Here is a 27341-nt window from a genome sequence, read left to right on the forward strand (position 1 = left end):
GCTGCGTGAAGCGATAAGAGCGCAACAGCGACCGAGGGGTCCATCGTTGTTTGGCATTTCTTGCCGGACGATTTTGGCTCTTCCGAACACTTTTCCCTCACATCCGCCAGCACTCACTCACCATTCGTTTAGCAGTTGCTTGCTGAAAGATGTAACAACACTCCCGCAGCAACTTCTCCGGCGGCAGTCCCATGCCCATGATGGCCGTATCTTCCGTCCTGTAGACGTCCATGGTAGGAAGATCGAAGTTGTACCGCTGGCTAATTTCCTGCCGAACCGAATCCATTGTGCTGCTGCTGCTGCTGGGGGATGGATGTGTTGCCGATGTGTACACCGTTGCAGTAAACCGTATCGAGTGTGTTGTAACGGCTGCAGCTCAATGCGTTTTTATAGTCTTTTTTACCTTTTGCACCTAACATGCTCGTATCATTGCGTTTGCATGCTTGATCGAGCAGCACGAGGTGGTGGGATCTTTTCTTTCAGTAGCGCTGTTTGATCGAACAGTTGTAGATGCGTTAAATAAATAATTTCTGTATTTGTTTGTTTGTTTTACAATTGCGTTTGAAACGAACTCCATCAGAGACTTAAGGCCACAACTATGCTAATGAGAAGAAGTAGAAGCAGAAGAATGGGGGAGGCAATAATTTTGTTACACGTACGGACCTGAAACCGTCAGCACATTGCCGGAATGTACATTACACATTTTGGAGCGGGAGGAGGCATGGGAATTAAAACAACGTCCTTTTTTAAGGGTAAAACAAGCTCCAAACTATCTCTTGACTAAAATTTAGCTAAAAACCATCCATCGTTTTGTTTTGGGAGGAATAAATTAATACTGATCAACAACCAACACGTGCGAGTCGCAAGATGACCAAGCAGACCACGCTTCCACAGTGGAACGACCGGAGCGAATGCAATCCTTCGCTAAGCTTCACTCTGCATGCAGTGTATCGCCGAGTCTTCCGAAAGCTCATCAAGCGAGGAATCTGGAAAAATGGAATCAAAATTAAGACATCGTTTTCACTGGGCAAGAAAGCGTGCTACGGGATCATCTTACCATGCGTACTGTAAGCGGACGATTTCGAGGAATGATTATTGTTTATATTGGTGCTGTTATTATTATTATTGTTGTTGTGATGATGGCTACCGAAGCTGCCGTTCGGCCCGAAGGGTGACCCACTGAGGACGCCCATCCCACCACCCGGCCCGAGGTGCAGCGAGTTGTGGACCGCACCACCGGCCTGCTGGAAGGTGTACGAAAGCTGCAGGTTGATGTGCCTCGCAAACGGATTCATTTCACCTTCTCTAGGAACTGTGGCAAATAAGAAGAAGAAGACAAAAAAGAGTGGATTAGTCTTACGTACATGAGAGAACCAGACGAGTAAGGGTATCCCCCAGTACCTTGAACGTGCTTTTTCTGGCGTGCCCGGGAATTCTGGAACCAAACCTGGGTGACGCGCTTGCTCAGCCCCGTCACCGAAGCTATCCGCTCCAGGTCCTGCCCGTCCGGGTTGCTGTCGATGTTAAAGTTCGCCTGCAGTATCTGCAACTGCTCCTCGGTGAACGTCGTCCGGACGCGCTTGGTTTTGTTGTTCTTCTGGTATCCGTCCGCTTCACAACCGTCTGCAAGGGAGGATCGATATTAGTTGTCTAAACGCCTAGAAGTCGCCTGCCCCTATGCTTACCATCGCTCGAGGTGCCGCAGTCAAACATCTCCGAGTAGTGCGTCTTGCACAGTACCTTATCGTCTACGAGGGCGAACTGTTCTCCGGTCGACAGCTGGCGCCCACAGCTATCACAGGCAAAGCAGGCGAGATGAAAGATAAGATCGCGCGCCCGTCGCACCCAGTCGGTGGCACTGATCGTGCGGCTGCACCGGGCACACTTCGTACCGAACCTCCTGGAAAATGGGAAGAGTGGTGGGGAAAGGGGAGGATAAGATCAAGAGAGAGAGAGATTCGTCGTCATTGCAGATTCATCAAGTACATTAAGTAGTAGTAGAAGAAGAAAACAAAACAATCCGTGTCTGCGAAAGGGCAAATTGCTGGAATCTATACGGTTAGAAGGTTACAGTGATGTTCCAATTTTGCTTGCATCGCTGTACAAATTTTATTACATGCTTCACTAAGTATTTATGTATGTTTCTTTTGAGCCTAAATCGGGATTCATGATCAATCCAGGAATATAATTGACCAGGACATTCTCAGGACCAGTTAAAGAACCGAAATTTGTTGGAAACGAACTAATTAACTCATGAAATAGATCAGAGACCTTTTACAAACCTGAAATTAACACAATTTCCAGGGCTAGAAGTTGTCTGGGACTATGCAACAAAAGTGTCCAGCAATTGCGAGGAACCATCCTGCGTTGGGTTTAAGACAGAATTTATGAGTCCCTTGGAACTGACATGTAAAGAGGTGAGGAGTCGGCAGTCATTGAAGACATTGATTATCGATTATTCCTTGTGAATTCTTTTTCTTATTTGATGAAATAATCATTGTCGGTCAAGGTCGTCCTGTACCACCCATGGGCATGGCTATCAGTGACTTACCGACTACTCATAGTAGGATATTTAGACCTAAGTATGGGAAGGTCCATACGGGCCTACAACCCATTGTGGGTATCTTGTTAAATCGTCGTTTAGTTTAATGTTGTTACTTATTTATTTATTTATCAACGTTGGCCCTGTTATCGTCATGTTCTTGTTTAAACTATGTTTTTCGCAATTTCTACTACAGTTTAACCTCACTGGTTGGGTCTTTTGAAGTTGGATTGTTCACTAGTTGGCACCACAATAGTTGGGTCGTCTCCTACCAACGAGTTAGCATTAACAGAAAGAACCAACGGCATCGTTGCCATGGGACTATTAAGGACTTTTTTCAATTTCGAACTCACTAGTTGGCAAGCGATCGTATCCCAACCAATGAGGTCAAATACTTTTCATACTTCTAGGATACTTTTCAATGAGGTTCTCGTCATTAGGGTAGTAAACCTATTAAAGTTTGAAGATTAAAGGCTTAAATTAAGATCAAAGGTCAATAAGATCATGCCATCAAATGTTTTAACACTTTGTATCAACATCTCATGGAGCTAGTTTATTCTAAAACTTATGATTAAAGTACTTTTCAGAATTTAAACAAATCTGAAAAAGTACGCGTAAAAGACCCTCTTATCATTATATGTGTAAAAAATTAACCACCTGTGGTCCCTGGCAGCCGACCGGCACTGTACACCGCCGACGAGAACGGAAGTGCCCGGTGAGCACACGCGGAGCCTCAATTTGCCCATTGTGTTGTTCCATATTATGACAGCCATTAATTATACAGCCCGATAACATCGAAACAGCGATGCTGGTGGTAGTGGTGGTGGTACTGCTGCTGGTGCTGGTGGTATGGAGCCCATGCATGCAGCACTGCACCCAGTGCACATTGGGACTCGTGCAAACCAGAAGCAGCAGCACCATCCCCGACGAGGGTCGCGTGCGGAATATCACTTTGTTGATGGTAAATTTTCACCTCATTTGCATGAGCGTCCTCATCGTTCTCTTCGCCCGGTGTCTCTACACTCACAGCGCACAGACGATCGTATCCAAGACGATGAAACAAAACTACTGTTCACGTGCACACACACACGCGCGGTGGTAGTTCTACACAAAAAATGGTAACATTCCTGCTAACAAGATGCCCCCGAGTGCGGCTGGGCAGAGGACAAATTTCGGGCGCTTTCTGCTGGGTGCTTCATCTTGGGGGTATCAGAATGCAACAAAAAAAAAGTTAATCCATCCCGGAGCGCCAAAGCGCGTCCGTGCTTTCGTGAAAAGTTATATCAACCATTTATTTAAAGTGAAGTGTCTGTTTGTTTTCGGAAGGGAAAACAACAGAATGGCAACCAACAGCAACAAAAAATGCATTCTCCTTCACGCACACACACCCACAGCCATTCGCATCGGGGGAAGGTTTCTCTGGTCTTGCAGGAAGTGCAGTTGATGAGATGCACATCGGCATCGCGCCCCGCGTGCCCAACAACAGGGGACAGGTTGACGACATGGGGAATGGTAGGACATTAAAATTAATGATTATTTTTATGCACTTTCGATGTTTGCGAATCTCGAAGCTGGCTTCTGTTTGTTTGCTCAATGTTGTGCTTTTTTGCACTCTTGTTTTTTTCTCCTTTTTTTTGGTGCTCGGTTTGCCCGGCTTGTAGAAAGGTGCGATTGTCTGTTTATCGTGGCAATCTCTACCCTACACGCGCTCACCCGGGGATGGATTATCGAACGAGATCGATGAAGGTGATAGTAAATAACAGGAGAGGGGGGGGGGGGAGGGCGAGCAAAATCTGCGAGCCAAGTACAAACAGTACGAACGAAAGGACTTAATGAATGACGGTTTGATGTTTGATGAATGTTAAAATCAAAAGATTAAATATCGGAATTCGTTTTTCACGCGCTACGCTGGCGCTGTTCTCGCTCTGATCATGCAAAAGGGAGGTCAATGTTTATATAAAAAAAAGGTAAAAACAAAAGGCAAAATCCACATAATTAAATACACATGTGATTCGTTGAATATTTGCAAAACATCGTTTTATGCAAAAAATAAATTATCTAATTTGTTTATTTAATTATTTAATATTACGTCTCCTAAGGGTCAAGAGATGCAAGTGTCTGTTGGTCAGTTGGTTCTTGTTGAAGTTATTTTAAATCTCTTTGCAGAGTAATTTAACTTTAATTTTGATTTTATTTTTATTAATTTGTAATTTTGGTATTAAATATGTTTATACTAAGGGCAAACTGCAAGCTTATTTGTTGGAGATGATTATAGCTACGTGTTAGAAAGGGGTAAAAGAGACCCAAAGGTAGTTTTTTTTATTCAGGAGGGACGGCTTTGCCGTATTGCTTAACCTAAAGGTAGTATTGTCATTGAAAATAGTACCAAGGATACCTAAAACATGTGGACAAAACCATGTTTTAGGTATTTTAAACTAAAAATATACAAACTTTTAAGTTTATAATAATGCAAGCTAATAAGTCTTGCCTTTAATATTCCTTTCTTATAATTACTGTTCACACGTCTAAAAAATGAAAAATATGAAAGATTATTAATGTAAAAGTCTGTATATGCTCTATCTGTCTGTTTTATAAAATTTTCAAGCATTACATTTTCCACTAGTATATAAAGTTTTGAACAAAAACCTTAAAATAAGGCTAGTTGATGTTGAGATCATATGCCTTGCCTTTTACTATTTATTTGATCAAGATCCAGACCACTGGCTTATCCTTGGATTGGCGAATCCACATTACGAAAAACTCGAAGTACAATCTTCTTTTTCTTCTATTTGGCGTTGCGACCTCCCGATCATGCCGGCCTCTACAGGCTTTCGAACCTTAATCCATTACCGCGCAGCCGGATAGTCGAAAATCTTTGCTACGGGGGGACGGTCCATTGTAGGCTTGAACCCGTGGCGGGCATGTTAAAATTAAGATCTACAGTGGTAAACTTAGTTTCAGTTATGTTTTTACATATTTTTTGTTATCAATTATTGGTCCAAGAAACAATATTCATTACGGGTTTACACAAACACAGTAGCAACGCCTTCCTGGGCTGTCTTGAGTTTTATTTGAAGCTTCGAACTATTTTATGAAAATCCTGCAACCAGTCCAGCAAAACAATAAAACCCACTGAATCTCGATGAGCTGCTAGAAAGAGGTGCAGAATAAATGTAATAAAAAAACAGGTCCACTAAAGAAATAATCTATCGACACTGTTTGTCCGTGTGCACTGTTTATACGCTCATAAAACGGTATTAACAGCGGTTGCATTGCTCATGCGAGTATGTTTTCATTCCACGGCCGTATAGATGCTCTTCGACAGCATCTCGACAAATCGTGCTTTTATGCGTGCGTGCGCAAGGCAACCCCTTTTGCTCGTGTAGTGTAGTGATGGAGCAGGAATGGGTGGTAGCAGCAAAAACTACATAACCCGACGCACACATCCGGCCATTGCGTTCCGGGGGTGATTGCCGAGATTACTTTATCGAAACGGCTCCACCTTACCGTGAGCGCTTCACATCTTTATTGATTGTGCGCGATTACGCATTGCGCATTGCGCGCGCAGTACGATCGCGGGCAAGGGTGGCGATCGTTTAGGTATCGTCGGCGCGATACCTTCGCTACCGTTGAGCCCGCTGCTTGCACACACGCATCCCCTTCCCGTGCCGTCCTCGTTTGCAGAAGGAACAACGCGACAAGCTGGTCGATTTGTATCGGTATTTGGTTGCGATCGCTTGCTGCAGATATTTTCACGATTCGCAATCGTGTTCGACCGTTTCGCCCTCCAATCCGAGCTCAATCGCCTGGGCCCACGGGATACGCTGCACAGAAGCCGACCCGAAGATGCTGCACCCGATGCCACCGAAAGGGGAATGATAAATTTCGAGATATTTTCCAGGATTATGTGCATAATTTGCTCTCCCGCGGATGTCCACCCAGATGCGGGGTGCTACCCGCTGGTTCGCTTGGTACGACCGGGGAGCACAGGAGAACGTACCCGGGCATTCTGGTTTCTGGTGGCAGAGGGTGACCACAGTTGTCGACCGGTGAAAACACCCGACAACTTGCAGCCGGACCACGGGAGACGTGCTGACTTTAATTGCTTTACAAAACCGGGCTGTTGGTGCCCGGGCTCTTCATTACAATGCACGGCAAGTGATGCTGCGCCTCGGAATGGAATGGTGAGGCAATGGAACTTTAGTTTTTTCGCTGTGTCGATTGGTTTGAAACGCAGGGATGGTCAACTTAGCATCTGCAGTAGTAACTGGGTTTTTTGTTATGCTTTATATTTTATATATATGCAATGTTCGTTTTGATGGTTTAATAAACATACTTACATTGCAGAGTCCTACAAGACCACAACATAAATATCAATTCAAGATAATGGGGCCCTTCACGATTCTAGTCAGTTTTTTGTATGGAGTCTCTGCAATTTTCGGTCTAGATTATTCTAGCCGCAAAGCTAGAATTAGATTCGAGTAGCTGCTCGAAAAATGGTAAAACAAGGTGGTGTTTACATTTATCCCCAGGTGCGTTAAAGAGATCTGGTGATGTAATCCAGAATCAAAGTGTATGTAGTGCAGGTGGTCTCATAGTATGTTTTTTAACCAAATTGGAATATCACTTTTTAACAGGATGGGTGAAAATTTTTGTTCAAACAAGCTTTCTGCAGGCTTGACGAATACACAAAACACTCTTAAAATCTTCATTCAGAAGCAGAAACAATAAAAATCAGCTTTCTAAATTCATACACCTTGGGACAAGCCCACCTGTATAAAATATCCTCTTAGATAGCTGCTCGAAAACTGCTATACAATGCAAACAGCAGACAGGCTGAAATTTCCGCCTACGAACATAAACGGACATTATTTATCTGTTTCTAAATCTTGAATTTTTCAAAGCTTCAAGTCTGAGGACTATTGTCATCAATGGTATGGCGGCGAACCGCCAAGAAACGCTTTGAGATGAAGTGAGGAATCCTGTACTGTACTGCCACAAGACATACATCATCATAATAAAATAGTCGTTTTGTTAGCCTCCTCATATCTTTGATTTGAATCTTATGAATTAGAAGAAAGTCGATCTATAATATTTCAAAAAGCCGTAACACCGACTAGCAGGTTGCTCACCCCTGCTTTCCATTGCGCTCTACACTTTTTCGCGAAAAATCACTGCACCCGGGGTTTCCGGAAACTTGTCTCAGTAAGCCACCAGGGCTTGAACTACAGCAACAGCAGCAACAGCAGCAGCAGAAGCAACACACCCGATGCACCCTTAGAAGGAGGTGCAATAATGAATTTTATTGCCTCGGAAATTAGCTCCCTCTGTCGCTCTCAGGATGGGGAGAGCCCACCTATTGTTTAGAAAGCATTGCAGGCACCAAACGAAACCCCTCCGGATGGAATCCCTTTCAAGTACGAAGGCCAACCAAACGGGCAAGGTATGGGAAGAACGTACCAACGGGTGCCCAGAATGTTGTACATCGGGATGTTTCTCAATGGTGACTGGCGGAATGGTTGGTCAGTCTGGGCGGGGGAGAATGCTGGCGAAAAGGTACACCATTCCAGATACGAATTCGATTGCAGCAGCAGCAGCAGTGGACTCGCGTACTACATGCGTACTGCATGTTAAACGTTCTTGAAGCGCGTGAAAAAATATGTCGATATTTATTATTTTCTCTCCTTGCGATTCAGCGTGTTTCCTTCTCCTTGCGATTCCTTCCCTTAGTGTGCCAGAGTGGAATAAGGGGGGGAGGGGGGGGGGGGGACAAGGAAGGAGTGTTCTGTTGCATTGATTGCAATGTGCACAACAACCGGGTGTACAACCGGGTGCACGGGTCCCAATGTTGCAACATGCACGAAAGATTCGAAACAAATGCAGCAATTAAAGTGCCACAGCCACAGTGCCGTGCTGTGTGCCGTTTGGAGATGTCGTGTTGGAGAACCAGTAGTACAGACACACACACCGGGGGGGGGACACGAATAGCATATTGGACTTGGTGGTACAGCCAACGGTTGCTCATGTTCGACGGTACCAGATGTCACCCGGTTTGGAGCAGGAAGGCACAGGATTTTGGAACGAGTTTTTGGAACCACCCTTTCGGCTGTCCTTTCCCGGTAAGGCACACACTGGGTGATACTGCTCCGAACAAATCCGGTACAGGTTTTGAGGTATCATTGATAAACGTACAGAACAGCACCGAAATGGCAATCGAATTCGTCAATGAATGTGAACGTGCGTGAAATTGGTAAGCATTGGTATCCTCCCTTTTTGGCCGGATTCAGAAGCTTTTGAATGTGCCAAGAAGTTTCAAGCATTAATGAATCTTTAGCACTGATTGAGGCCCATGTTGGAGGAAAATCCTATATCTCGTCTTTGTTTAAATTCAAACTCGCCGCTTTAGAATGTAAAACAGATGCAACGTTTGGTGAATTCAAAATACAAACAACGCGCTCAATTAGACGAGAATCAACCCTGTTGATGTTTTCTTTTGAAGAATGAGCCCCTCGCTCCATGCTTTACATGTTACAAGCTCTTTCCTAACAAACCACCTACCAAACCACCTAGAGGAGAATAATTCCAAAGAAGAAGAGTGTTTGCCAAAATTAACGTCTTCTCTGAACCAGCCAAAAGAACTCCGGAGGATGTAGATTTGTCAAACAGGGTCGAGAATTTATTCCCTTGCCTACATTAGAATAGCTGATGGGAGTTAACTGAGCATGAAAAAGCATGCCGTGGCGTGCTGGCCTTACTTTTGGCCATGTCCGGGACCTTGATGGCCAAATCGTGATGCCGTGTTGATGGGCGGTGATGCATACATTATTTTCGCACCCATGTTACAGCACTGGCCGGGTAGCAACGGCAGCAACTGTTTATTTATTAAAATGTGCTGCTTTCCGATTGCTTCAAAGCCAGTGCAAGCGTTTTGGGGAGGAGTGTATAATGTGAAATTCATATTTTTCCGTCCCTGTCCAGGTTTGTTCGCTGCCTGCCTTTTGATCATCGCAAACATGGGTTATATTAATGAGAGCAGGGCCACTGCTTCACCGAAACAGCACTACTAATTGTCGTCAAATTAATGAGTTGCACGAGCCGTCCGTCCGTACGCAGATGGTCTCTAAGGGCCTCTAAGGACTCTGGTGTACTATTCCTATAGCTTGGAATGGTTTCAGGAGTCAACCAGGGGAGTGCCTTACTTCGTGTAGTCCGTTTTGCAGTAGATTTGTCGCTCGCGCAGAAAGCAGGACGGTTGATGGTCGAGCGGTGTGTGGCAGATGCAGCACCGTAGGCAGGCGGAATGCCACGAGCAGCCACCGACGTCTAGCAGGAACTGGTCCGATATGGGTTCACCGCAGGCCGTGCAGGATCGGAGCTCTTTCTGGAGGGATAGAAGGACGAGAGAGAAAAAAAAACAGGTTCATAAGTGTACTAAGGCGATATTCTTATATTGTAATGCACTAGAATCAATCCATTAGGAAGTGCTCGAATCGGGTCTTCTTGTGTATTTAATTCCAATTTGATTCTCGTACAAGCAACTTCAAACTGATTGAGGAATCGCTAAGGACCAAACAGACCCAACCCGACCCGACTCAATTACATTATTTACGCCTGTATGTTGTTTTCCGGCAACAAATGGCAACGAACGGGCGCATGGACAGTGGTCCGGAAAGGGAACCCTTGTGCCAGAAGGACACAACCATACACCTTTACACCAGGGCGGGTGTGTACCAAACCCAGCAATAACAATGGCAGAGTTCCTGCTGTGCCGAAGTGGGTACTTCAGTTTCTGCACAGCACTGCAGCATGATGAATGATGCGTGTACAAGGGCTGTCCGTTGCACCTTTAGCACCCCGTGCAAGGACCCGCTTCGATTCGGAATGTGACAGTAGGTTGGGTTGGGGTTCATAGAATGATAGCGGAGGAAGAAAAAAACGAGGAATAAACGCACATCACTATACAAATCCTATTAACACTCGAGTTGTGTGCGAGGAGAATGAAGATCCCTTCGCGTGGCGGTCCCTTCTCTTCCAGCCGCAAAGGTGGCAATGAGCGCCGCTTCAACAATGCCGCTTCTAGGGGTCGGCGAAAAACGGGCGTTACATAATCACGACATGACTTTCTGGCTTGTCTATCCTAACCTTCGCCTATAGGACCGTCACCGCAAAAAACACACATACACACTCGACAATAAATGGCACCTTTTGCGAGAGGGACCAGCCAAAGACCGGACAGATGATCGGGAGTCCTCGGTGCGTTCACAGTCCTCGGCGCGAAGATTTATGATCCTACAGCTGGTCGGGACGGTGCGGGCGTGTGCCAAACTACGAACACTAAGGAAAGTGCACCGTGCTCCGGGAACGTTCCTTTGTCTGTCCCGCGTTGGGATCATCCGGCTGTGATAGTCATTTGATTGCCGAAACCATCTGATAGACCCACAGCTTTGTGGGTTTATTACTGGTGGGCTTGATTTTGGGCGATTTTTGATACAATGTACAGGGAGGGATTTGATTTGTTACCTTTCGGGTGAGAACCGTTGCGGGGTGTAAACATAATTTTGAACGGCACATTGTAACGGCTAGAATTTGGGAGTCGGTGTTGTTTGTATACCCAAGGTCACGGTGGCGCTAGTGAGGTTGACAAAGGGCACAGTTTTTGTAGAGCGTAAACGATCTTCCGGAATGGGGAATAAAAGGATAAGCAATTAAGCTGTTTTCATTCCGCAATTGTACAATTGAGATTAGATCGGGAAATTGAAATTACAACTCTCTCAACGATTTAAGGTCATTCTTTGAGGATTCAAGGTACTATTAAAGGTATTGCAATGTTGACATCACTGGACAATAGGAAAGTTATCCATATGATGTTTGCCTAACATAGATGTATTGAATGACTTGTTCCTTGAATATGTCTGATACTGTGTAATCAGTGCGTCCAAATTTGATTTTATTCAAAAATTTTGGACTTTATTATTGCCTTTTGTTTGGATGTTCCTTCTAATCCGATAGTAAAGCTCAATGATCAAGGAAAACTAAGGAATGATCACTAAAATCGTGAATATCTGTCATCTTTTGATGCTCGGAAGTGGATCAATTTTTGAAATAGTGATGTCAGTTTTTGCCACGTTGAGTAAAATTAGCTTAAATAATCCAGGGTAAAGTCACCCAATACCATCAATTCTGATATAGATTACAGTAGATTCCAGTAGACTAAGGTAGTTGACATCCAGAAGTCTCGAATCTAATCAGATGTGACAGTTGATCATAGCAACCATAGCTAGTCTTATTCAAGTTTAAATCTTTCCATATCAAGTTCAATAACAAATGATGTCAATTGCCTTATTGTTTTATTGTTTTACAAAAAAAAAAAACCGCTTAGTTCAGTACGTAACACCCGTGTGCTGCTGGATGAACTCCAGATGATGCGACACCTTTGTCAGCACACCCGGGTACGGTGCAACGGCGCACGGTTTGATGCTCCACGACACGATACCGACCTGGACACCGTGATGGAGCAGCGGACCACCGGAATCACCCTGTTGTGAAGCGTAGGAAAAACATTTCGTAAGTAACTTTAACCTACACTACACACACTAACCCCCCCCCCCCGTTCCCCTCCCTGCCAACTTACACTGCACTGTCCCTTGCCGCCCCCGGGAATGGCGGCACAGATGTGCGATGGATAGATCGTGCTTGTGTGGATCGCATTGCACTCCTCGTTCGGTACGACGTAGTAGTCGACGCGCTGCAGTGTAGCCGGTGCCGATCCACCGGTCGCCAATAGACCCCAGCCGATCAGTGTCACGCCCAGATCGTCGAGATCATCCTCCACCTCAAACATCGGCGCGGGCAGACGGACCGGTTGGACGCTCTCGCTAAACACGATCGGACGCTGCAGCTTCAGCAGTGCAATATCGTTCAGATGACTGTTGCGTGAGTCGTACTGCGGATGGGGTATGACCTGTGCAATACCGTACACCGAGTCGTCGACGTCGCGGGAGATGTTGGTACGCCCGACTTGAATTGTTTGAAGGTACGGTGTGGTGGAGCTTACGCAGTGGGCCGCCGTCATTGCCCACAGCTCGGACAGGATGCTACCACCGCACGAGTGGCCCCCGGTACTGCCGCGAAGCGACAGCATGAACGGGTAGTCCAGGATGGATGCATCCGTTCCGTTGACAATGCGACGATCTGGACCCGATTCGTCCACAATCGTCGAGCGGGACGCGGGAATGGCTGTAGACATTGGGATTGTTTTTAAAGGCTCTAAATAGAAGCTAAAGATGTTTTCTTACTCAATGCCACACCGAGAAGGGCGAAGGAAATTGTAAGATATTTTGTTTGCATTTTTAATGCTTGAGTATTGCTTGTTGAACGCACTTGTTAAACGGTTGTAAGTTGTTACTGGTATGTCTTCTCCTTAGATGCGGAAAAGTATTTATACAAACCGGTAGGGACATCGTGATATCGAGCATAATCTTATCACAGCGCAGGGAATTCCTGAAAGGCTAGACGATGCCACACCGGCTCGAATCGGCGAATCATCTCGCAGCATTTCTAGTTCAGTAGGTCAGTTATTTTTGAATAAAAACAAACAAAGCAGCAACAGAAATTACATACATAGGTAGCAGTACATTAAGCTCAAAATTGCTCATTCATAGAGTTGATCTTCAATCTCGGCGATTAGTCAATCGTCTCGCGTGACGTCGAGCTACCGATATCGATAAGAACGGCGTGTGCATCGGTTGCAGTTCCTCAGCTGATAAGACTCGGTGCACTGTCAAGTGCAATATTGGTCGTTTTTTTGTATTATTGCCTGCACTGCCATCGCTATCAGGCACGTAATCCTCGCGAAAGATATGTGTGACTGGTTGTGGGGTTGTCCTGCCCGGGCTCTGTTGTCTACGACGTACCAAACTGACCTGCATTTCAGGGAGCTGTCCGGATAAAGCAACACTTACGTTTGGAAGGCAAAACCTTCCCAAGGAAGAGCGCCCATGTTAATGAGCGTCAAATTTTACTCGCTTTTAATTGTGAGCCACTAAAAACTGTCACCTTGAGGCCACGGTAGAGGCAAAACGATTGCCACCATCATCCACCTGCCAACGTGTGGGACCGTTACCGAAACCATTACCTAGCTGCCACCGGACGGTGTGGAACATATTAAAATGATATAAAAAGTTGGATCGTAAAAACGCTGGCTTCTCTCGGTGTTCACCATCATCCCCAAGGGCAAGTCAGATCCCCAGCTCATTTGCGTAATCGAGAAGCTGCGTTGCGTGGATCTGCGCGTTCGACAGCACGGCACGCTGCTCCGGAGGTGCCTGCTTAATGATCCAGCCATTCCCTCACGGGTACTGATCGCAACCGGTGTCTTATTATGTCGCTGTTTCTCCAAAGCAGTTACCACTCTCACACTCATCGGAAAACCGACGGTAGCACATCGTTTAAAAGGTGCATAAACTGATCCGTACTACCTTCCGAAAAAAAGCACACGCACGCACAACGCACACCCGAAGCGCGTCACAACAATTTCGGACCGTAAAATTGTATCCCGCAGGATGTGTCAGGTTGCACGGTGGAAGGGTTTTGCGTGGCGAAGCTTAACCGTATGATTGGCACACCGGCATTGGTTGCATCGAACGCCCACACTGCTGTGGGGCAGCTGTCAAGCCATTACAACCACCGCATCCGGCGCTTTTTGTTTTTTGGGGGGAACCCGGGACGTGAACGATGGTTCACCCCTGGCACGGTCAACGATCGCATAACGCAGCCACGCTGCAACCGGGCGACCAATCGAACCCAGCACCAGCAACTCCACTAATTAATCGAAAGAATTATCGGCTTTTGACAACGGTGAATAAAGAATTTTTGCATAATATGCATAAACACGGCGGCATCTTGGCGGACCTGAAATCGCTTGTCAAACGGTGCGACCCGCCAACGCGCCGAGCGCCTGCTCGTACACTGCAAGTGGAGCCAAAATGCCATTCCACGTTCGTTGGCTTCATGGCATCGGTGGAGCAGGGACAGGGCGAACAGGTTCCACAGTCCAGACGCGAAGATCAACGGCGTGGACATTCTCGTTTAATTACTCTCGCTTTATTTTGGTTTTGTTTGCGGTTCTCGGGGCTGTTCGCGTCCCATGCTTTGCTGTGGTGTCGAATGAGAAAGATTGCCTTCTTTCACCTCGTTTGAAATAAATTTAAAATTCAACATCGAAACATTGGAATTGGAGGAGCGTGTATGGGAGTGTAGAGCGGGAAGGAATGACACATCCAGGACAGTATGCATGTTTTTGGGATGTTGTGGTCAATATTGGAGCTACTGTGTAGAGATAACTGATGGTGTTCGGCAATTTATGGAAAAAATCATTGAGGAAACAAAAAGGGTTTCAGAAATAGTAACCAACCAACGTAAGAATGATTCAGAATTTCATACAAACAAGATGTTTAGGAGATCAATAGTTTGTAAAAGTTTGTCCAATATTTTTAATCCTTTGGAATATTGTTCTCTTTACTTATGTTACATTCGTCAGAAGATGTACAAGGTATCTACATAGCTAAAAGCCCACACTAAACGAACGTTTCATCATAGTCTTGCATCGATAGCTACTGCATGTACGTTGTGAAAGTAATTGCTTCTCTCACCTCAAGAGCCTTCACACAAATCGTGCGAAGGTTAAGAAATCGGGCCCAAACCATTTGGCTTTGAGTCCATCAATGTACCGAAACCGACCGCTGAACCACACTCATTGAAGCACCCCAGCATCTTCACACCTCTCGACTCGATCCCAGTACCAGCTAACCGGCATTTCCATTCATCCACCTAAGATCCTCATCTAAGGACAGACGCGCCAAGGTAGCTCTAAGATCTCCAAAGAGAAAGAGAAACGCACCCGAAACAGAAAAAAACTACAAGATGTCCCAGAAAAAAATCAGAACACTCCAAAAAACACCTCGACCGACACCGATCGCGATCGCAGAAGCTGGGACGATTTCTTCAGGAGTAATAATACAAAAAAATAAGAGATCCGAACGTGTCAGGCATTACAAATGATTGATTGATGATTATTAAATTACTTTTGTGCGTTACTTCAATTCCGACCGGGTACGTTGGTCTCCGACACGTCCCGAAGTTACAGCGCCACGGCTCAGCTCAGACCGTGTCTTATCTTGCGCCAAATTTACGCCGTAAAGAAGCAACGGAATGGGGAGGTTCGAGAGGGCAACAGTGCACAAAAATGGGAACTAGATATGTGTGTACAACTTACTTCGCTACGCACCGCCATAGCGATGATGACCGGGGAAGGTTACCGTCCGTGGCTTGGGTGATCTGTATTCGCTCTGGAGGGTAGCGGAGGAACACGAAAAAAAAAGACTTAGTTGAGAAGCGCACCCGAAAATCTTACACATCGAGCGAAGACACACAAAAAATAAGCCCATCCATAACCGATTAGCGGCGATCAAAAGCGGGAGATGTCAGAGCTTTGGAGCGTTTGGAGGAGAGAGGGAAAACTGAACTGGAACTGATCGGTTTGACCGAAGATCGATTATCGTCCCGATCGGGACGCACGTACGTAGAGACACTGGATTACCTTTAGGTAGTGGTGTTCCTTTTCTTTTCTTGATTTTTTTTTAGACAACCTGCTCTTTATCGCCTTTGGCTGGATGTTTGACTTATATCCCTTCTTTCAATTGTTGATACGATCAAGATCAAAACGTTTGTACTCTTGCAAGTTTCCAACATCCAAACGGTATTGGTCTTTGTATCCATTGGCGAATGTTTGCAAATCGTAACGAATCAGACGGTCTTGGAAATGGAAGCTCTAACGTTAAGGGGCTTCAGGAATTGACATAATCTTTCGCTACCGTGCATGACACGCTACCAAAGCATATTGCCACAGTGGCTTACGTTATCTGGAGCACCGTTTGCACCGGGTTCCGATCGATCTGTCCGTTTCCAAAACCGATCAAACATACCATTTCCAGAGGACACTCCTCGGGTCGCGACATGTGACGAACGATCAATCATTCTGTGTAGCCGTGTGTGTAGCAATCCATCCATCGAAAGATCGCTGCTCTCGGTACTTCCGGCAGTGGGTTGGAAAGTAGCGAAACGCACAATCGCAACAGACGGGAGAAACGATGTTCCCACAACCTAACATCAAGCACTGAGCGTCAACAATTTGTAATTTGTACCGGACGAAGTGTGTGCTACAAGCATGACGGCGGTACTACTACGAGACCACTCGATCGCTGATGTCTCTATCCCAGATCGGACCCGACCGAGATCCGTTCCGGCCTCGCGTTGGCAGTGTTGGCGTTCAATTGCCGTGACTTCGTTGTTTAATAAAATAATAATAATAATCAAACAAAATTGCGCTAGCAACCGCTCCAGCAACCGAGCCAACAGCCAATGGGTTCGCGAGGCAACATTTGAGCAAAATGACCGCACAAACAATAGCAAACAGCAGCCGGGAGGGAACGGGTATCGTTTATCTTCCTGCCGGCACTGTCCCGGGAGCAAACCATCGCAGTCAGGGGAGAAGAAAGTGAACGAAGCCGATCAGCAGCAACGTCTTGATCGGGGGACGGTGAAAAGCTTCCGGAACTAATCGCACCCAAAGTCAGGGCTGAACGAGAAGTAGAAGAACAGCACCCGAGGAAGTGTTGGTCTATGAAATCAACCGTCCGGGCGTTTGGGTGAACCGGCGGCGGTACAATGTAAGTGTGGTTTCGAGATCGATTGAAAAACGATCATCATTAGCGTGGCCCTCTGGGGGTGAAGAGTTTTCACACACAGCACCCGCGGGTGCCAAATCACTAATGTCCCGGCCACGGACAGGGAAGAAATCGTTACGGAAAGCCTTGGTGTAGGGGCCCGTCTTCCCACCACGGAGGCGGATGGAGCCGTGAAATCACGATCGTCACCCTTTTTCTAAAGGCATCACCATCGCACGTCCATCGTTGGTAGCAGCGGTCGGTGATGGCGACCCTAGTACAAAAGCCGATTGAAACAAATCACTTAATTAATGTGTCGTCTTTTTCGAACGGACGTCGAACGCTACCTTTGTATGGCGTTTCGTAGGACGAGACCGCTGGCCTCAAAGATCGGTAGCGGGCGATATCCCATGAAAGTAGCAGAAGTTCCACACGTTCCGATTTATGGCGGGGTTTTGAACGGGTATACCCTTGTGGACCGCCAAGTTTTGCGAAGATGCCACGGGTTCGTGGCTTGGTGGGCCCAACCGGCCCATTAGAAACAAATGATTGCAAACAGAAGCGCTTTCGGGTGCGCTCTGGAAGAGCGAGAGAAGGTGGAAAGGCTGTGTCGTGTCGGCTGGTGTAAACTACTGCAAGGCATGTGGTAGCAAAGCGTTTATCCGTTCGTAGAAATCGTTCCCCAAAAAGATGTTGGACTATTATTCTGAGCACTGGGAGAGAGAGATCTATTCGGGTGGCGGGATTTCGGAGAATCTAAACCACCAACAGATCGTTTTGGATCGATATGAAAAGTTATGGAAAGGTGGTGGAGGTTAAGAGTAGCAAATATGGCTGCGTTGTGCATTGGTCGTCGTCGAACTCATTAGATGCGATTGGACACCCAAATTCCACGGCTGTCCCTATATGGTAGGTTATTTTGTATATTAAATAGAGCTGGACATTCCTGTGACTCAAATGGTCATATATTGTTAATTTTATGACACGTTTTGGCTATGGTGGGAATATTCGAACGCAGGAAATAATTAGATGCTTGAAGATGTAAAATACATTGGGCGATAGAACAGAATGAAAATTATTAGAGAACAAAATATATATACAAAGTTGGTATTTTTGCTAAACCAAAAATTCTAAAAGCAATAAACTATCTCAATGCTGATGTTTGATACGGATTATTATTGTTAGACTCTCAGTTTTTCGATTACTTGTGTCAGAAACGTTCGATCAATATATTTAAACAATTTGATTGATTGAAATTGAATGATAAAAAGTGACCCACTCTGTTTTCATTTTTCCCCATCCTCATCATCATTTTGTTATCTACATAATTATTTGTAAAAATCAATTGGATATTTTTGAAAAGCTTTTTTTTTGTTTCATTGACAATTGAAATTGAAAAAAGTGTATTATTTTATTTATTTTTTTACAATAATGTACAGCTGTAGCGTAATTTCTTTTGTACATATTAAAAAAGTATAGGAGGAATATATATTTATATTTTCTCTTAAATTAAATCCTTCGTAATACTTTACTATATAATAATAAAAACGACGAACGAAATTTGGAGACATGGTGCCATTTTACCGACTCCTATTTTCCAAATTTTCCATCTTGTTCTCTTATTCCGGAAAGGGGGCACCCGGGTTTGAACCGGGGACCTCTCGATCTGCAGTCGAATGCTCTACCACTGAGCTATACCCCCTTGCACAGTTGCTACACTATGGTCACGCTATAAAAACCACCCACCAAACGTGCTCCACCACCACACGCTCGATGACACAATCTCAGCTTTGCTCAGCACAATGTCCGCTGTTTGCGTACACACAGCGCAGAAGAAGCGCCTCCAAGCACCGAGGCCACCGAGGAGGCGAGTCGACCCACACGCACTGGGAGCAAGTTTGTGGGTTGCTAAAAATAAACGCACCCAGCTGCCAGCGACGAGGCCAGACCCCGACACTTGCGCACGTCGGTAAGGGACGAGTCGCTAGAGTCAGCATTCTAGCAGCAGTTGCGCTTGAACGGGCCAGCCGGGGGCACGGCCGAGAAACAAGTAATGGTTGCGTTCACATTGCTTATCAGTACAACATGACGGTTTACAAGCAGTCTATCGAACTGTCTTAATTGCTGTAATTTATGTGAAGTAGAAGTGGCGAAGAAGTGCTGACGGGGCGGATGCCCTCGAACAATTCACTTTCCGGGTTTAGTTAGGGTAACTGTGGATCCAGTATGGTATATTCAATAATTTTCGACTTTCAAAAACAATCCATTGTATTGTATCATAACACGCATAAATCACAAGTAATTTCCCAAGCTCCTGTCAACACCTTCACTCAGAACGTGAATGGGTGATGGGCGATCTTATCGTTTTCGACGGGGTCAGAAACAACATGACAACACCGATACACGACATCGATCCTCACCAGAGCTCCAAAAAAAAACAATTCAGCCTTTGAAGCTCGTGAGCAACCAATTTAGATATCACGTTATATTTGAGATAAAACAAAGCCACAAGAAGCGATCCCCTTTTCCCCCAGGCCGATAAACTTTACAAATGATCTTTTGAAAACGTCAACCCAGAGAGTCAAAGTGCGTATTCCATCGGAAAGGCTGGTTCTGAGTGGCATTCCGTTAGATCCAAGGCTTCGGTTTCTCACCGTGCCTGTGTTACGGTGTTGTATCATCGGGGTCTCTCGCCCTCTACATATCCTCCATCGCCGCAGCTTTCCCACTGGCCCCCAGCTTACGATAATCTTATCTGCATAAATATGTTTTATTTTATGAGTGAAGATTGACTTTTTGGTCGATTATTACAGCTGGCACCGGACGGCTTTCATCTTTGCCCGCCAACCTGTCTTACGTGTGGTGCGTTTCGTTTTGTCGTTTTTTTTCGACTTCCACTCTCCTTTCCTCCGTTGCCGACCCGTTCTGTCATCATCGCCATTGACACTAACCAAAGCTGCCGTCGCAACAGCTTCTTACCTTCACGGGTAAACACCAGAAGTACGACACGGCTAAAGTACGACCATTTTTCACCCACCAGACAGAAGGTTTTTGTGTCAGCTGAATAGCTAAAGCCGAGCTGCACCGTGCTTTTAGCCCCGAGCTTACCGTTGTGGGCTTTATTGTAGCCCGAGCTGGCTGGTGCTCATGCTCCTGCTGCTGCTGGTGGTAGAATGATTTCACGAGAGATGCTAAACTGTCAACTCGATAAGGGGACAGGCGTGTCTTGTTCCAGTGCACGCGGGTGTTGTGGTGAAGAAAAGAAATAGTAGCCCCCTAAGCGTAGCCCCCTTTTACTTGCCGGCCAGCCCGGTCGGTTTCGATGACAATAAACATAATATCGAACGATTTTTTATGCTAATTTAATTTGTTTTTCTTGCCGTTCTGTTCGTAGGCCGGTGGTGGCTTCTTTTTTCTGTATTCTCTCATTTTTGTATCCCATTTTTTTTTTGTGAGAAGCTTTTATAGCCCATCAGGTGGATTGGGTCGGGTGTCCCGTAGACCCATGACCCATAGAGCATGGGACGATTGGAATACAGATCTCTTCACTCGATCTTTTCGGTACGCCTGGGAGAAGATTATTCTCTAAATCCAAACCGTTTGCCGTAACTCAGCTGGTCGGACGATAATCGCAGTTCTTTGAAAGGATCGGTCGATCTCTTCCAGGCAATCGTGGTAGATTCGGAAGGGAGGAGTAATCTCAAGGTCTTTGAGTTATTAATTTTATTTCGACAACTTTATCTCTCATTCCGCACGACACGGTGCATCAATTCCAAACTTTTATTAAACACTGTTTTCACGGATTATAAATTTCCTAAGCTTTTTTGCTGCACGACGACGAACTCTAATAACGATCGTCACCGGGTCAGGTCCGTAATGTTTTAAGCGCACAGTGTTCATTAATAACAAATTTTTAATGTCCGTATGCGTGTGCGCCCTTTTGGTCGCACACTTACGAAACCAGAGCACCATTTCCCATCGTCTTGGCAATGCGGATGGTCCTTGCGTTCCAAGGAGCGTGTGAACAGAGCACGTGGACCACATTTTTCCGATGGGAAAACGTGAAGGCATCCGATGCGGGACCACAACGGACTTATTGCTTCAGATCACGACTTCAGACACTGCCGGGAGAGGCCTTGGAAAGAGCGAGTGTGCTCTCACAGTGTCCAGCTAACTGGAGCATTTGGTCAATGCTCGTGGTGGTCAACATGAAAGAGGGGTCAGAAAACGACGTCAATACGCTGTCTCAAAAACACAATTTGCTGGTTTATCTAGGGGCCCCCGGGAAGTCAAAACACAACTGCCAGAACAACAATTTCGGGGCAAGTAAGTAAGCTATAAAATCGTCAGACATGACGCATAATAACACTCAAACTCAAACACCTTCAATGGTGACCAAAAGAATGGATTGGCTATCTAATGCTTCTCCCCTTCCCCGGGGAATGCCATTCTCCAGTGGCCATACTAATGATGAACGATCTATTTCCGGCCAGACTTTCCCGGGAGTCGTCGCCCTGCGCAGTCGAGACATAAAGCCGACTACTTTATGACGATTTCCGGCATGTTGTACAACACCTTTGGGCGGGTAGAATTTTTACGATCCTCCAGCACGCATCACCGACTTCGGTGCTTCCGTGCACTATCGGGTGGGGTCGGCCATCTTGAGGCAGCTTGAGGCTGGCAGCAAAACCAAACAAAGGCTTCACTACGCGAACAAATCGTGCTGCTCGGGATGGGCAAAACCATCATCATCTTAACTAATGCTGCTTTTATGAGATCTAAAGGTGAGGTTTGTTTTATGTAATGAATGCGAAATAACACATCGACGGACGGACGACGGAGATGTTCCGTGAAGGTCAGATGCGTCATGCTGTGCCTGGCACGGGACGGCGTGAAAAGTTTGCGTGAATTTTAGCAACTTCTAGACATCGCTCCATGAGTTAACACATTTCGAGAGCGTGTTTTGGGAGAGTAGTATGACTGGACCTTCACCACATTGCTGCCACTTGGCGTGGTAAGAGATCCAGCCTGGATGTCTATGGCGCCCCTAAACCAGAACCGGTGTATCATATCCATACACCGGGGTAATGTTTTACAAAATATTTTACTTCCCCACAGTCACTCCCACCTTACCTAAACCAATCTCACATCTCCACTGGCCGATCGAAAACGCTGTAAAACCTCAGGCTCTGGGATCTTTATCGGATCGGTATCGCACAAGAAACATGCAATGGAGAGAAAAAAAACACTCTCAGCATTTCGTCTTAGTACAGAGACATGAGGAATGGAATGGAAAACATGAAAAAAACCCGCATAACAGCATCTGCCGTTCACTTGGTTCACCCACCGCGGTTGCTCCACCGGGACGGCACCATCATCAATCAGCAATCTGTTGAAAGCGGGTGGGAATGCATCCAGGAAGCGTTCGGGGCAAGAAACCGGAGCTTACCGACGGCCACGGAAACATGCTTTCGATGATAAGAGGAAATCATATATGCAAGCGAACATGCTAAAACACGCCACACACTGGGCATCTGGAGATGGAGCACGGGAGATACGTTCGTCGCGATATCTCACGGACACACGCAACAGATAGTAGGGTTCGCACTGGCTACGGAATGGACTGGCTTTCGGAGGTGGCCGACTACCAGATCAGCGAGGTGGTGGTGGGTTAGAAATTCATGACTTCTGATTGTATGAATTCGATTGCGATTATGGGGTGTGGGAGCGTAATTGGGTGGTTGGGTGGGGAAAGTGCTTACACGAATCCATGATCCGATGTGTCTGTGATTTGTAGCTTTTGAATGAAGCTGATACATCGTTTGGGAGGAGATTACTGTAATAGAAAAAAGGGCTCTTTGCATACTGTTTGACAGATCAGTGACAGATCCTCAACGAACGGGCGTTTTTGTGTTTGATTTCTACCAAAATGGATCCCCACTGATGATGAAGTCATTGGCTTCTTGCCTCACCAAGATGTCTCTGGAAAACGTCCAATTTTATTATGTTAAAATATTCGTCGCCCCAATCCTAGACAACTCTAACATCTCATCTGACGTCTTTATTCGAGCAATCTTCCAATAGTTTACAAATAAAATAGAATACACTATCGTGTGCTTTTCGCTTTGTTTGTGTGGAATAAATCGCCCAAATGAAAGTGCCGCCTTTCAGCCGAGAAGTCACCGTGGGGCCGTTCCGTGCGTGTTAAACGATTTTATTGATACGTGTTCTGCTGTGTGCGTCGCCTTTCAAAAGCACAGGTAGAAGAACCAAACCCCTTCAGAAACCTGTCCATAGACGCCAAGCACGGTTTCGACACTCATCTCATCCCGCTTCCAGCCAGCATAGAGATCGCCGCTTTCAAGCCGACCCCTTTCGAATGCTCTAAAACAACGGGAGATCCTTTCGGACTTGGACCGTGTCGCCGTGGGAGCCGGGAAGATTGAAAAATCGACCCCTTCCCCCCTATCCCAATCCCACTCCCAATGACACTCCACCTAAACCCGCTCTGTTCCCTGTTCGCTGCTCTACACGTACCCGTAAACATAAACAACGGACACAGATCCGCCAAAGCTCCTCAGTTTTAAGCATTAATTACCTTTCAATGTGTAATATTTTAATATTTTTATGATACCCCCGGCGGTGGCGGGTTTTTCTCCCGGCCTTCGCCGCATCCTTACGCGGCATCTCGATTGCATTTTCGATGGATTTTGTTTCGCAGTTTGGAGAACTCCGGATCGAAGGGATTCCAATCTGGAGCTGTCGCTCAGTAAAAGATTCCGGCGTGATGGTTCTGCAGTTGAACGAAATCAAACCGAAAAAGAAGAAGCAGGAAACACTTTGTCGGGCTCGAAGAACAACTCACTACTAAATCCTTCGTGCTCGCTTGCTTCCGCGGCCTGTCCATAATCTGTCCGAATGGACTTAATTACTGGCGTTTATTTGTCGTTTATGTAAATTTATGATTTGATCTCCCTGAAGTGGATGACTCGCGAGCCGGGCCGGCATGCGAGCGTTTGGCTCGTGGATATCGCTGGGTATCATTGAAAGCCTGCCCAAACATTTCAGTTGTAACGACGTATGGTACCTGCACTGTTATACGGATGTGTATAACAGCTTGCAGCACTTGCTGTTGAGCAAACGAAACACGCCTGCTTTCCTTTGAAGTGGTCCAGATCGACGATATCATAAATTTGGTTTAATCGAATATCCCTCGCCATCCCGGTACCTGATTTACGATCGGCTTTTCCCGATCCAAAAGGTTGAAAAACTCTCTCACTTTCGGCAGCACCGTGCGTTTGATTAATTCTTTTCGGCGACTTACGCGTGTACGACCTTTCCCGGCCCTGGTTGGAGCACACGGTCCGGTATACCGGATGATACTCTGTCGCTATTTAGGTTTTATTTTCGCCAAACGGCTCGTAAATCATGGCACCGAACGATACGGCTGCGCACTGTTACGCCTCTTACGCGCGGGACAATATTTATCATACGCAATGACACAAATCACGCATTTATCTTCGCGCTAAGCCACCACCGCGATGTCGATGTCCACGCGCGTCGTTCATTCGTTCGCTTGTGGGGAGAAAACTTGGGCTCGGGAGATTTTCTTCACGCACATTAGCCGCTCGCGCACACAATGGGGAGCGATTGCTGTTCCGCTCGGTTTTGGTGGCCGCGAAGAAGGAAGCGCAGATGAGTTCACACCTTCTCGGTTGCCGGGCGTTCGTTACTGGTTTATTGAATTAAATGTACCCGACGATGGGCTCAACTGCGAAAGTAGTTGCATGTGCATTGTCACGGTCAAGTTTAGCGGGCTCGGTAACTCCGCTATGTTCCTGCCCATGGGTCATAACTCATGCACGCTTGCCCACCCACACTTGCACTAGAAAAAGAGGGCAACGATTTGGCTTTGTCGGCTCAACGTCCGACTGATCGGCGATTTCAATGAAAGGATGCCTTTCGTAATGGAAGCTAAAAGGATTACTTCCACGAGCAATATTGCACAGCCTTGCAAGGGTGAATGGAGAGGCGTAGAGTTGGTCAATTAATTGTAGTTACTGGTTGTACTTGTTGATGCTCTATCGAAGTACAGATTCAAGCGCTTTTAGAGACATTTTAACTGTTCTTAAGAGCCTGGGAGTAACGAATTAGCCCAAGAATTCGAAATGACAAGTCTTTTGACTTCAAATTAATTTTTTGGGATAGTTTAGTTTAATATCATGAATTGGGAATACAATTTGCATACAAAGTTGATCGGACAGATTTTAAGCTATTCAATTTCTACTTTCTGCCCCCAATAATATCGACAACATGGCTGATCGAGGTTTAAATATGTAACAGGCTCAGAGCTTTTAAACGCCTTTAAACGCCTTGGCGCGTGAACAAGAATTGCGAATTTAGAATTCCATCGAATTGTAAAACGAAATACCTTCACAACGCTCCGCCAAAACATCCCCTCGATGTTTTTTTTTATATAAAACGACATGAAAACTGATGAAGGTTCTAATTCCTACCACACACCGCTGTCAACTTCATAAATTTACATTATGACACTTTTTGTTGTACATTTTCGAGCGAATGTGGCTACCCCCGAGAGGATACCAAAATCAACATCTTTTCCGTTGTGTTTTTTTTTTGTTCCTCTGTTTGCATGCCGATGACGATGATGTCGACGGGCCCAGGTGGGAATTGGACGCACGCCACAGGAGTTCGTGACGAGAGCGCGCGCGGAAAGGTGAAAACCTCATTTTTTGTGCCTTTGGTGCGGCATATCCTTAGCTGTCCCGTTTGATGTACATATGTGTATGTGAATGGCGAATATGTTGCCAAGCGTTCGTGTGTGTGTGTGTGTGTGTGTGTATAGCAACATTTATCTCCTTCGGATCGGGTCAAAACTTTAAATCGATTTGTTTGAGAATCACAATAGCACAGCACAGGGGAAAAAATATAAGCTCAATAACGATCAATTTCGTTGCGTTTCATTTAGAACTTGCTTCGAGCTCGAATGGCACATGGAAATTCGGTGTTGTTATTTTTGTACTGCCGGTTTTGTACTCATAAAACCGGTTGTCGGTTTTGCAAACCGCGGTGCCCTTGCGAACAGGCTTTATTAAAAACCAATATCCAATACGAATGTAATAAAATCAAAACGTTTCAATTTTGTTTAATTGTTTCGAATCTCGTTTCATTTTAAGTGATTCGGGTTCGGGCCCGTTCGAATGTGAAATTTGAAGAGAATGAAACAGAAACATTCCATTATCCTGCGTTGTACCCAAAACACCGACGGCAAACCTTGATCTTGATAGTTGGTGGGAATGCCTTTGCTTTTAGAATTGTATTATCTTACCTTCATTATATACAGCTGTTTTGTTTTGTGTTTCGTGATGCACTCCAGAGCTGCAACTTTGTTACATTGTTGATGAGTTATGGTTTATTTGACCATTGATGCTTATTTAAGACCGTTGATGCTTATTTAGCTATATTTCACGCGTCACGTAAGAAGATTCCCCTGACTTGTAACTGTTTTTCACCTGGTTATCATCTTTAATGTATTTTGGTTTACTTGTCTGATGTTTGATGCTGATTTGCTAAGCATCAAACATGCTCCAACATGCTGGCTTGTGTTATAAAGACGCTTGTCTTCCTTCCTATTTCAATCACTTCTCACTGGCTGCAAACATCACACTGCACGCATTTCGTTTTTGTTAATCTTTCATAATTCATTTCTATCACAGCTTCCCAGATCGTTGACTTAAAACCGAGCTAACAGCTCAAACCATTTTTCCGTGAAATTTGCAACCCAAATAGATAAATTTGTAGAAAATTCCATTTTTTTGGAGGCATTTAGTTTCATCCAAACATTCCGAACCATTCCACGAATACTCCTTCACCCTCTGCTTCAGCTGTGTGTAATCCTTTCGGTTCGATGGAGTGGTATTTTTGCGCGCGCTTTAACACAATCCGCGCGATCTCGATCACTTCGATCGATGCGACACCGTACGCGCGTACCGTAAACAAAACCGCCGCCAAGGAAATGGGTTTGTTGCGCGCACGTCTAATCGTAACCGTTATTC

The 27341-nt window shown here is 45.7% G+C and overlaps 2 protein-coding genes and 1 non-coding gene across 3 annotated transcripts; all 3 read right to left on the reverse strand.

Moving 5' to 3' along the window:
- Window positions 1–518: 518 nt before the first annotated feature.
- Window positions 519–27341, reverse strand: LOC121594349 (LIM/homeobox protein Awh-like). Its single transcript, XM_041917513.1, has 6 exons — window positions 26615–27341; window positions 9742–9923; window positions 1686–1900; window positions 1402–1623; window positions 1058–1312; window positions 519–986 (listed from the first exon to the last, which is right to left on the reverse strand). Exons 1-6 carry the CDS (start codon window positions 26618–26620, stop codon window positions 925–927), a joined length of 942 nt encoding a protein of 313 aa, XP_041773447.1. The 5' UTR covers window positions 26621–27341; the 3' UTR covers window positions 519–924.
- Window positions 11921–12919, reverse strand: LOC121594350 (chymotrypsin-1-like). The gene is made up of 3 exons (XM_041917515.1): window positions 12838–12919; window positions 12174–12778; window positions 11921–12078 (listed from the first exon to the last, which is right to left on the reverse strand). The coding sequence occupies exons 1-3, from the start codon at window positions 12887–12889 to the stop codon at window positions 11923–11925; spliced, it is 813 nt and encodes a 270-aa protein (XP_041773449.1). The 5' UTR covers window positions 12890–12919; the 3' UTR covers window positions 11921–11922.
- Window positions 18896–18967, reverse strand: Trnac-gca. The gene has a single exon. It is a non-coding gene; the product is annotated as a tRNA-Cys (tRNA).

Source organism: Anopheles merus, chromosome 2L (assembly GCF_017562075.2).
Source record: "Anopheles merus strain MAF chromosome 2L, AmerM5.1, whole genome shotgun sequence".
NCBI classification, from domain to species: domain Eukaryota; kingdom Metazoa; phylum Arthropoda; class Insecta; order Diptera; family Culicidae; genus Anopheles; species Anopheles merus.